Below are 12,801 nucleotides of genomic sequence, written 5' to 3'. Positions count from 1 at the left end.
GACCTGGTAGGATCTTCCCGACAGGTAGGATGAGATCCACTGAAGTGCAGTGCCAGTGATGCCCATCTCAGAAAGTCTGGCCAGCAGGATTTGATGGTTAACCGTATCAAACGCTGCAGAAAGGTCCAGCAGAATGATGACGGATGACCTCAAAGCCGCTCTGGCAGACTGCAGGGCAGTGGTGACTGACAGGAGGGCAGTTTCTGTGGAGTGGCCAGTCTTGAAGCCCGATTGGTTGGGGTCAAGCAGGTTGTTCTGAGAGAGTAAGTTTGACAGTTGGTTGGATAAACCCACTGGTTTGATTTAATAGGGTAAAGGCAGGACATACATCTGTCTTGAAACTTGATCTTCCTGAGCTTGTTGTCCATCTCTCCAGTATCTCTGAGCAGACTTCCAGTACAGAATTCTGGACACACAGTGAGAGACGAGTTGGTGTACAGCTCAAATGATGAGCAGTGCCATCTGTACTGAACATTATTGCCAAGGATGTATTGTGTGTGTGTGTGTGTGGGGGGGGGGGGGAAACTATGCACACACCAATCTCTATTCTGCATATTACATGAATAATATGAATAGTGGCTGACTAGTGAAATTGTGTAAAAACAGGCTCAGGTCAGACGTGACCTTGAGTTTGAGAGAGTAACAGATGGATAACAAGGAGTGAGTGCATGCCTGTATGTACTCAGGGGAAGAACCAATAGGAAGGTGGAGTCCGTCTCATGTTGAATTGAATAAACCCCAATACGGGGATACATTTACATTTAGTCATTTAGCAGACGCTCTTATCCAGAGCAACTTACAGTTAGTACAGGGACATTCCCCCGAGGCAAGTAGGGTGAAACCTTGCCCAAGGACACAACGTCATCCTGCACGGCCAGGAATCGAACCTGCAACCTTCTGATTACTATACGGAAAATAAGTGGTCAATCTTAAGCGAGGTCATAATTAGCCGGAGAAAATCCAGTTACCGCAATCTGGACTCAATCTTTGAACCACCAACACTGGACGCATATTTAAATCAAAAGGAAGCCAAGGGAGAAGAGCTGAGTGTTATCCAGGGGCCTCCTACACAGTGGATAAAGAAGATCCACGTAACATTACACGGTTTGGACAAGAACATACTGGCCAGGCAGAAGGAGGACTACAAGTCCGCCACCAGAGAAGTTCCTAAAGAGAGAGGATATCATAGAAGTTCTGAGAGAATCACCAGAGAAACGCACAAAGGCCCAGGGAAAATTAGTAGAGGAGCTGTAGAGAACAACAATCAACTGGATCAGAGCAGAGTTTATAATAAACTCTGAAGACATCATTGACTTGACTGCACTCAGAGTACCCACAAACAGAACAGCAATATCCAGGGGATAACCATGACAAACAAACCAGCCTCCATGAAGGCACTGAAGGATGTGGTGTGGAGGAGGCTGGAAGCAACTAATACCGACAAAGAGATGGAGGAAAAGCACAAGACATTTGAAGAGATCTATTTGGATTGGGAAAATACAGGACTGATTCCAAATAATGACAAAGCGGAAGTGACACAGGAACACAGGAAGAAGGTTGCAGATTTTGAGAAACAAGAAATGATTACAAAGAAAACAGATTGGGATATGGAGCATATGGCATATGACAAGGCCAAAATGAGAAATACAAGAGTAACAGAATTACTAATGATGCTGATGATGTCAGCCACCCCTCAGGCAACAACAAAAACAACCAACATTGAACAACCTTCCAAGCCAACAGCAACAAAAGGAGTTGAGAAGAAAGAGATGCTGTACCCAGATATTACCGAAGCCACAGCTCCTCCAGTTCCCCCATTTTATTCCCCGATGAATCCATTCACGCTCCACTCAATTTTTTTTAATTACTTTTTGTTAAAAGCTTGGCTAAAATTGTATGTGTGTGGTGAAGGTGACCTGAGGGTGTTTTTACAGGTCTGCCACCCAGTGCATGGGCGTCGAATGACCACTATGCGGAGTGATGGAGGGTTTTCCCTGTAACATCATTAGGGGTTTTCCCGCTGTGTCCAGTGTATCCACACCACTTGGCTATAACACTGCATAGTCTCATTAAGTCATTATCTGCAATTTAATTGAATAACTTTGATTTCACTGGGATATTTTAGATTTGTGTATGTTGTCACACCCTTTAAAAGGTGTGAAAGGAGGGACGCAAGGACTCCTGTCAGGTAACATACACCGTCATCACCCAGAAACTGAAAGAGTTTGTAATTGTTACGTTCAGCTGTATTTATCTAGCTGTCCCACAAATGAGACATGTGAAATGACGGACAGCTATCAATCACCCCCCCCCCCCCCCCCCCAACCAGTTCTCTCTCCCTTTGTGTCTGTGCTTCATCTCCTTCCCATCCCTGTCTCCCTACCCTCCCAGGGCGACTCTGGTGGTCCCATGGTGTATAACGGGCAGCTGCAGGGCGTTGTGTCCTGGGGGCATGGCTGTGCTCTGAAGAAGAAGCCTGGAGTCTACACCAAAGTGTGCAACTACGTCTCCTGGATCAAGAACACAATGGCACAAAATCACAGTCAAATAGGGTTTATGCACCATGGAAAGACTCCAGAAACAATTGAAAAAGCCTTGAAGATAAGGCCCATCTCAAACTTCATCTAAGACCTTTCTGACGGAAGAGAAGAGTGCAGAATTCCCAACTTGTCCAAGCAGGGTAGCCAGGCCACCGTCCTAAATACATCAACTACCACACCCTTCACAATGACATCATGGAGACCATCCCAAGACTCTGTTGAACCTGCGGGTTGGTGACTGCTATTTGGGTCACCAGGACCCGGGGAATGGGGATCGTTCAAAACTGTGGCTATGGGCTGTGGACCCGAACCAGTGGACAGTTAAAGGACAGAAAGGCTATCAGGGGCAACTGAAACCTTGTGATGATTTTATAAATAAAAGCAAACAGCTTCTTGGGTCAGCCATGTTACTCAGGCATGGGTTGGGTTTACAAACACTGCATCCCAGTGATGTTTGAACCAGAGAGGGTTGTTGTGTTATGCTACTGTGACATGTGGGGTAAGCATATTCAATGAGACTGATGAGTTATTAAACCTGTCTAAACATAAGGTCTCTAAAAAAGCTTGTTTTTAACGTTATAGCTTTATTTTCAATTCAGGTATTTTGAACGATTATATTTATATGTATACTCAATTATATTCTTGATGATGTCTGATTTGTCAACTAAAACACGTCATTAAGAATTCGTTCGCTCGCTCTGGATAAGAGCGTCTGCTAAAAATTACTAAATGTTATGGTCGGTAATGTTTGATGTTTCGCGTATGCTGTTATTCCTCGCCACCAGAGGGGAGCAAACGACTTCACCATCAACGATTACACTGATACTCAGCTCATCAAAAGATGCTGAGCGTGTCTGCTCGTAGCCAAATGTTTGCACGTGGATGAGTGACATCTATCTCAGCAGGATGAGTGATAGTTATTTGACCTCTAGCGTCACTAATCTGTTGGCCTAATCAAGCTCAGTGAACGTCAGATATTGCTTGAAATATCGTCTCTCATTGATGTTAAATATAAAAAATATGTAAAACGATTGAGTGTGATCAAGGGATCGGTGACCTCTATTAAAGATGGCCGAATTTAAAGACGTGTGACAATTGAGATACAATTCAAAATGTTCTTCTATAATATTCAACTGAATGTTCTCTGTGATTATTGAATTGCCAAGGATACAGGCTACGAGGCTCCTACAATACCCTTGACGCAACGTGCTTACTCACCGACGTGTAATTGCTCTGACGATTTACTATGGGCTTCACTGTAATTCTCAAGTCTCCAATGATCCTCACACAAGTTGCCAGACCAAAGAGGGAGTTGCAAAGAGGGGAACCCTAAAAAACTTCAGGAACGAAGGAACATTGGATGCATAGAAGGTAATTACACATACCAACACGGTTATTTACTCAACATTTAGTTAAATCATTCTCTCATTAGTCAGGATAAATTCATAAATACTCATCAAGCCGACGTCATAAAGAAAACCGAGCAAACTTGCTATCTTTTAAAGATTGATTAAATAAAAACATGGTTTGATGCAATGTTTTTCTGGCAGGATTTTTAAACTGCTCTAGCCTGATTTGTCAACCAAAGTTGACAGATGTTTCATGACTTAATTGAGAACAAGACTAGCCATTCTTTAGACAACTATCATCACTGTGATTGCTGGTAATAATGTGTTTGGAACTGTATTATTATTAATATCAATATTGTATTATAAGGTTATTATTACAGGTTTTCAAAAGCTTGAATAATTGTGGAATTTGTAATTTACATTTATTCATTTAGCAGACGCTTTTATCCAAAGCTACTTTCAAGAGAGAGCTTTACAAAGTGCATAGGTCACTGATCATAACAACAAGATGGCCAAAAAACATCGCGAGTAGCCAAAACATGAAGCACACATTGTGAACAACCAAAGTAAGTGCCAAAGGGAAGAACCATAAGAGCATGTAGTTAAACAAGTTACAATTAAACAACATGAACCGCTATAAGTGCAAGTGTACCTGTGGAAAAAATCTAGCAACAGTAATAAAAACAATATATCACAGCGAGAACAACAATTTAAATCAGTTACCACTAACCACAAGAGCAACAAGTCTCGAAGCAAGAGTCATTGTGATCCTTGAGGAAACTAACATCGGGTCAAGCGAACCATTCCTAAGTACCGTTGTACTCCCGGAACAAGTGCGTAATTGAACGCATTGTTGTTGTTACTGTTGTCTTTAGTTTAGGCATATTATGCACTCCACATAATGCATTAGGTATTTTATGCATAGACACAGCTCCATTAAAGAATACATTCAAATTACAATTATAGTCACCCTCTTACAAAACTCTGACAGGCCATCAACAAGGTAATGATATACTCTTATACAGTTTTTTTCTTGTTTTCGTTATTGACAGACAAAGGACACAGAATGGAACTGAAACCACTGCTGAGAAGAGCGGGCTTGATTGTCCGTGCCTTCTTCACTTTCCTCTTCGCCCTCTGTGTCCTCGGGGTGATGGTGTGGGCCTACGTACAGGGTTTCCAGCTGGTATCGTCCCAGTACGGCATCATCTCCTTCGGCTTCTACGGCCTCCTGCTGGGGCTCCATGTGCTGCTCCAGAGCCTGTTTGCCTACATGGAGCACCGGCGCATGAGAGCCCACAAGGCCGCCTGCACCTTCACCAAGACCGTCGGCCTCACCATCTCCGCCTACCAGGAGGACCCGGCCTACCTCCACGAGTGCCTCCACTCCATCCGGGGTCTCAATTACCCCCCGGAGTTGCTACGGGTCATAATGGTGGTGGACGGAAACTCAGAGGACGACCTGTACATGCTGGAGATGTTCCGGGAGGTGTTTGCCGACCAGAACCCTGGCTGCTATGTGTGGAAGAACAACTACCATACTTGGGACCCCACCAGAGAAGGGGATGTGGCCGGAGCGAATGGCCCAGGGGGAGATGCTGGTTATGGGATGAGAGTGGACCCTCAAAGGAGGGAGGTGGAGGTCCTGATCAACAGCAGGAGATGTGTGTGCATCATGCAGAAGTGGGGCGGGAAGAGGGAGGTCATGTACACAGCATTCAAGGCCCTGGGATCCTCGGTAGACTACATACAGGTGAGATTTTGCTTTCGGAGAATCCGTCCAAATCCATCTTTGCCTAAGATTGATAGTGTCAGAGCAAATAGAACAATGGAACATTTTAAACCAATTGAAACCACACGATAGAATCCAGACTTATGTCTCTCTCTCTCATTGTTTCTCCTCCTCACCAGTGTCTCTCTCCCGCTCCCCCCAGGTGTGTGATTCCGACACCAAGCTGGATACTCTGGCCACGCTGGAGCTGTGCAAGGTGCTGGAGAGCGACCCCAGCTACGGTGCGGTGGGAGGAGACGTGATGATCCTGAACCTGAAGGAGTCCTACATCAGCTTCATGAGCAGCCTCAGGTACTGGATGGCCTTCAACATCGAGAGGTCCTGCCAATCCTTCTTCAACTGCGTCTCCTGCATCAGCGGGCCCCTGGGTAAGGAAGAATCTTTACACTTGACCGTACTGTAAGACGTTATCATGAAAAAGTAAAATATGATGACATGATGTTTGCATGAGAGCCTAATACTACATGCTAGCATAGTGTGCAGACTTAGACACTTTCAAAACATAAGGGATAAAAGTGCCTCAGGTCAAAAAGAGATTGCCAATTATTCTTCATCCTATTTTTCCTGATTATTCCTGTTTGTTTACCTCAGGACTGTACAGGAATGACCTACTCCAGCAGTTTCTAGAGTCCTGGTACAATCAGATGTTTTTGGGAACTCACTGCACATTTGGGGATGACAGGCACCTCACCAACCGAATGCTCAGTATGGGCTACGCCACTAAGTGAGTACTGCGCTTGACAAGCTGCGCGTGATGTAACTTACCCTCATTGTTCACAGGCTGTTATTTTCATCATCTCTCTTTTAAATTGAACTCAGAGTCAATTTCCCTAAATCCACTTTGGCCAATTATACCCATTTGCGAGAAATTGCAGGGCTGAAAAACAGAAAGAAAGAGCATGTCACGCTGTGCTCGTTTACTATATTGATGCTCATTGATTATCTCTCCACGCCTCCTCCTGTCAGGTACACCGCACGCTCCAAGTGCTACACGGAGACGCCTGCTCAGTTCTTACGCTGGCTCAGCCAGCAGACGCGCTGGACCAAGTCCTTCTTTCGGGAATGGCTCTACAATGCCATGTGGTGGCACAAGCAACACCTCTGGATGACCTACGAATCCATCATCTCCGGCGTCTTCCCCTTCTTCGTCACGGCGACCATCATCCAGTTATTCTGGATGGGCACCTTGTGGGACATCCTCTGGGTCCTGTGCTGCATCAAGCTGATTGGCCTAGTGAAGGCAGCGTACGCCTGCCTGCTGCGAAAAGACCTGGTGATGGTGTTCATGTCCCTCTACTCCACCCTCTACATGAGCAGCCTGCTGCCTTCCAAGTACTTTGCCATCCTCACCATAAACAAGAGCAACTGGGGGACCTCCGGCAGACTCAAGATGGTGGGGAACTACGTCCCCCTGCTACCCCTGTTGGTGTGGGCGGCCATCTTGTTAAGTGGGCTGTCCTACACCATCTACAAGGAGACCCAGAAGGACTGGGACAGTGCAGCTAAGATCGAGGAAACCAAGTTTCTGATATTCGGATGTGCGGCCTACGTGTGTTACTGGCTCTTCATGGTCATCTTCTACTGGGTGTGGTTCAGCAAGGCCTGCCGGAAACGCTCCCAGCATCACAATGTCAGTGTGTAGGGGTTTTGTCATTTATTGGACACATGGCTTTTATGCAGCTGCTGTAGAATTCACCGAAAAATCTGTTCTTGATTGACAGCTACACCATCTGTGCATTAACAGTTTACAGTGTAGTTGTACACTGTGCCATGTTGCTATGTGCTGCTGAACCAGGAGTTTTTACAGCTCTGTTAGCACAACTGAATGAAAATGAGCTTGAAGCCCACGTACTGTACTTCTCAGGAGATTTGAACAGTCTAGTGCAGAACAGTCTGCACTAGAACTCAGTTGAATGGAACAAAATTATTAAATTATGGTGTTTCCTCATGTAGATGTGTTTGGAGCCATTGATACTGTAGATTGTAATGACAAGGACTCTGACTCAGAGACTGCTCTTTGGACTTCAATATGAAGTCCAAAGAGCTGTCACAATCAGTGAAGCAAGCCATCGTTAGGCTGTAAAATCAAAACAAACCTATCAGATAGAGACAGAGATATTAAAAACATATGGTGTGGCCAAATCAACTGTTTGGTACATTCTTAAAAAGAAAGAACGCACTGGTGAGCTCAGCAACACCAAAAGACCCGGAAGACCACGGAAAACAACTGTGGTGGATGACAGAAGAATTCTTTCCCTGGTGAAGAAAAACCCCTTCACAACAGTTGGCCAGATCAAGAACACTCTCCAGGAGGTAGGCGTATCTGTGTCAAAGTCAACAATTAAGAGAAGACTTCACCAGAGTAAATACAGAGGGTTCACCACAAGATGTAAACCATTGGTGAGTCTCAAAAACAGGAAGACCAGATTAGAGTTTGCCAAAAAACATCTAAAAGAGCCTGTACAGTTCTGGAACAACATCCTATGGACAGATGAGACCAAGATCAACTTGTACCAGAATGATGGGAAGAGAAGAGTATGGAGAAGGGAAGGTCACTGCTCATGATCCAAAGCATACCACCTCATCAGTGAAGCATGGTGGAGGTAGTGTTATGGCGTGGGCATGTATGGCTGCCAATGGAACTGGTTCCCTTGTATTTATCGATGATGTGACTGCTGATGTTTCAAATCCATTGTGGTGGTATACAGAGCCAAAATGATGAAAATTGTGTCAATGTCCAAATATTTATCGACCTAACTGTATGTGTAGTAAAGCACCGTATGGAAACGTCATGATATTGAAAGAAATGCTGTGTTTTAACTTTTGCATCTAATCGCTGCATGTGGATAGAAAGTCCTTGTCTCTAAAAAACGCTCTTTACAAAACAAGCACTGGAAACCGAATGCTCTCTTCCACCTCCTTGAACCCCCCACTGAGACAAATGAAGTATTAACAGTGTCCCCTATGTGAGGGAACCTTTGCTCAGCAGGAGAGCTGGGTGGGATGTGTGAGATGAAGCATGGAGATAATGATAATGATGCCGTGGACCCTCAGATTAGTCTGGAAAGTCTGGAAATATGGACTGCTGTTTAATAATGTTTACAGTGCCAGCAGAAAGACAATCCAGACAACCAGAGGTAGAACTGTATTATTCAACATAGTGCATGTCACAGCCGACGATTCTTGGGGCATGTAAAGCATGGAGACACTTTTATATTTGTAACCCGGCTAGGGTTACAAACACGAGTCAAACACTATTCCCGAGGGACTAGCGGGACCGGCCTCGACAATTTCTGTCGAATTGAACGGATGTCCATGCACAGCGCTACTCGATAGTGGGTCGCAGGTCACTATTGTTTTTGAGGAATGGTATCAAAAATACTTACCACAAGTGCCTATCCTGCCACTAACCGGACTGTCTATCTGGGGATTAAGCGAGACCAATTACCCCTACAAAGGTTACATAGTCGTGGAGGTGACAATCACTGTTCCAAAGACGGTAGAACTAAAGTCTGTGGCTATTCTCGCATTGGTCTGCCCAGACGCACATGGCCCTAAACAAGTCCCTGTGATAATTGGAACCAATGCAAGCTTCTTTCAGCGTCTGATCATCCACGGTCATAAAACTGAGACACCATACACTGCCCACTCCCTGAGAATACAGACCTCATCCCCAACAGGCTGTTCAAAGGAGATGTTGAAAAGCAAAGACGCTGATGAGGTAGCTGGGGGGATAGCGTGGCAGGGGCCGGGAACCTTAAGTATTCCTCCAAGGAGTGAAAAGTATGCCTTTTGTAAAATGGAACTTGGGGACCAGTTGAGGAAGGAAATCCTCTTAATGGAAGAAGATACCCATAGTCAACTTCCAGCTGGGTTGTTTATCCCTGCCACAGTGTTGTCACCATCAGACATGGACATAGACAATTTCAAGGTGCTGATTTGCAATGAAACGGCTAAGAACATCACCATACCACTGGGGACAAAGATTGCCAATGTTTTCCCCACTGACACAGTCACTGTGGCTCACAGAACACAGACTCCTTCAAAAAAGGTAGATCCCAGAATTTTCCAGTTTGGTGAATCCCCTATTTCTGCAGAGTGGAAGAACCGGATGCAAGAGAAGTTGGCTGAACGTGGTTACGTGTTCTCACTGGCGGAGTGGGATGTGGGACTGGCTAAAGACGTGCAACATACCATCCGACTAGAGGACGGTCGACCATTTAGAGAAAGATCCAGACGAATCACACCTGTGGATATCGATGATGTGCGACGGCACTTGAAAGACCTACTGGCTGCTGGCATAATAACGGAGTCCAGGAGTCCTTATGCTTCCCCAATCGTAATTGCCCGGAAAAAGAGTGGGGCAGTACGCATGTGTATAGATTACCGGACTCTGAACGATAGAACTATATATATGTTTCGGAACTGCAGATGGTGTGGATAAAGGAAGAGCTCATCATCAGTATGTTGAGACACTGAAGGGGGAACTGCAACAGGCGTACAAGTTAGCCTCTCTGAACTCTCTGAAGACACAGCAAAGAAATAAGAGGATGTACGATAAAAAAATGAAACACCAAATTCTGAAAACCGAAGATACTGTGTTCGTAAAACATCTGGCCAGTACTGGAAAGAATAAGTTACAAGATCGCTGGAACTCTGTACCTTATCGTGTTTTGGAACAGTTGTCCCCAGTAGAGGGGTAAGGAAACGTTTGTATTTATTTTACCTGAAGAACCACCCCAGGGTGAAATTGCCTTCATTTATTTGATGTGAATAAAGAGAAGTGTTATTTGGACTAAGTACAGGGTGTGTACATGGTAATCATTAGCCTTGAGATAAAAATACACTACGTCTATGACTAGATACACTTGGTAAATAGGACTTATAGTTAATAGGACACAGGAGGGGATTTATAGGTCATTCGCCGAGAGGCACACATAGGAACTCGGGTGCCCGGCCATTGGATATACCAGGGTAGAGGGCGCTACATATTATTGTATATGTGTTTGAATACATTTTAAAGCACTTTCCATTATATTTGATAAATGTATTCTTATGTCCCTCCTGGAACATTTTAATGTGAATTGATCATTTCTTTGGGACTCAAGCGATGAACCAATAAACGTTTTCTACAGACGATAAAGAGAAATTATTTTTGTTTGTTTATTTCATTCATCATCAGTTGCTTTGACCTGCACTTGCATCTCTCTAACTTCAGACAGGAGTTTCCGAGTGGGCTGCTGCATCAGTTTACAACATCACTGTCGTACTACACACATCCAGCCATCCTGACCAATGTTTAGAGGGCGTTTGTTAACAAACGCTCATATTTCCTTGGCTCTCTCCCCACCCAGCCTCCACCCCTGGCCCTGTGTTAGCTCAATCTATCAGGGAAGAATTATGGATATCTAAGCTCTCTGTCACTGAGGTTGAGACGGATTGTCAAGTTACATGTCTCAGGCGGAGAGCTGTCACGAAGCAGAACCATTCAACCAAGATGATTTGTCTGAACACTGAACAAAGCATGTGTTGTAGAAAAAACATCATACTGTTGTAATTATGAAGATGGATAATGATTATGGATTTAATGAAACTTGTAATCACTTTTAGTACATGCTATATTATTAGAAACCAGATGCAAATCTGTTGACTGATTATTGTTATCCCTAGACAATGGTAGAAGAAATAAAGCCCAAAATATCAAGATCTGGATAATTAGGGGCTGAGTGGGGGAGAAGAATATGTGTGTGCGTCCATAAAGAACCAAGAAGCCCAGCTATAACTTATGAGCCATGTTTGTGGCCTTACGCCCAGGAGCCTAGTGCAGCTGGGTGTTCAAGGTCAGAGAGGGCCTAAATTGGGAGATTTGTCTATGACGGAAAGTACCTGTAATTTGAATCCCCTAAGACAAGGGACCCACAGAGTAAGAATGCCTAATGTATATGTAACCAACAAATATTGTACCATATTACCATACAATGGGGAGGAGACTATAAAAGTGAAATGTCTGGAGAAAAATTCCAGTCTGATCCCTGGGTTCTTTCTCACGTTTGTTGGAATCTCTGTCACTCTGAATTCCAATAAACACTTTGTGTCAAACTTTGCTGAGTTCCAGTGATGAACCAAAATCAATTAATTCAAGAGGTCCTCAATATACCAGCCAAATCTGTCAGGCATATAAATAGACCAGCATTTTAAATGAGTGTTTACTCTATCCATTTTGTGTCAAAGCAACAAGAAATGTGTTAATTGTATAGCCAATGCCGGATGTTGTGCTAACTGTCAAAAGTTTAGAAAACTTGTTAAAAGTATAGAAAAAATTGTCATAGCGATTGTAAAATACTGTAAGGTCCGAGTAGATATGACACCTATGTTTTTAGTCTGGCACTTGGTGTTAAGTGCCAATGTTGTCAAATGTGCAGATAGTGTCTCTCTATCGGCTTTTTCATCGATGACCAATACCTCTGTTTAATATTATCGGCCAATAATATTGGCCGATATTAGGCATTTTCCAAACTATCGATATCGCCATTTGTAGATGTTCTTCTTCTTTCATTTTCAACTTATATGTGATATGTTCCATCACATGTATATCGTCTATAATTGACATGCATTGTGTGTAGCTTGTAGTGTCAGACTTAAGCCAGTTCTGAGTAAAGGTCTTCTTCCCAGCCACCAGAAGAACCCTGATCAAATAGTGGTCACCTACATGCACCGTGCCCTCCAAATGACCGAGGTACAGAACAAGACAGGATTTAGGAATCACATATCCCAAAACATCACAGAGACCTGAGTGAACATTACCCCAGAAGGGTTGTATTTTTGTACATTTCCAAAAAATGTGTGTGTGGTCATGAGTCCATGTGGTTGCATAATCTCCAACATGACTGTTGATGATTTATCTGTTTACTTTTGATTTTAGTTGTAATGAAGTCAGTGGCGGCTCCTGAATAAATTTTCAGGGGGGCAATTTTTCTGATAATGATTGAAGTGACCTATTCAATGGGTACATTAAGCAAGACAATATTAATTTGTTGCTAGATGATTAACTCTTGTGTCCACTAGATAGCAACACACAACAGTAAGATTTCCCCTCTAGCTACATAAGTTACATATGGAA

General features: G+C 43.9%; 1 protein-coding gene across 1 annotated transcript; it reads left to right on the top strand.

The window, feature by feature from the left end:
- The first annotated feature begins 3,079 nt into the window (after window positions 1–3,079).
- LOC136944481 (hyaluronan synthase 1-like) lies at window positions 3,080–7,323 on the top strand. Its single transcript, XM_067238265.1, has 5 exons — window positions 3,080–3,118; window positions 4,953–5,642; window positions 5,824–6,049; window positions 6,273–6,405; window positions 6,648–7,323. The coding sequence occupies exons 2-5, from the start codon at window positions 4,956–4,958 to the stop codon at window positions 7,321–7,323; spliced, it is 1,722 nt and encodes a 573-aa protein (XP_067094366.1). The 5' UTR covers window positions 3,080–3,118; window positions 4,953–4,955.
- The last annotated feature ends 5,478 nt before the right edge of the window (window positions 7,324–12,801 follow it).

Source organism: Osmerus mordax, chromosome 6 (assembly GCF_038355195.1).
Source record: "Osmerus mordax isolate fOsmMor3 chromosome 6, fOsmMor3.pri, whole genome shotgun sequence".
Taxonomy (NCBI): Eukaryota; Metazoa; Chordata; class Actinopteri; order Osmeriformes; family Osmeridae; genus Osmerus; species Osmerus mordax.
This window is presented reverse-complemented; position numbering and strand designations above follow the sequence as displayed.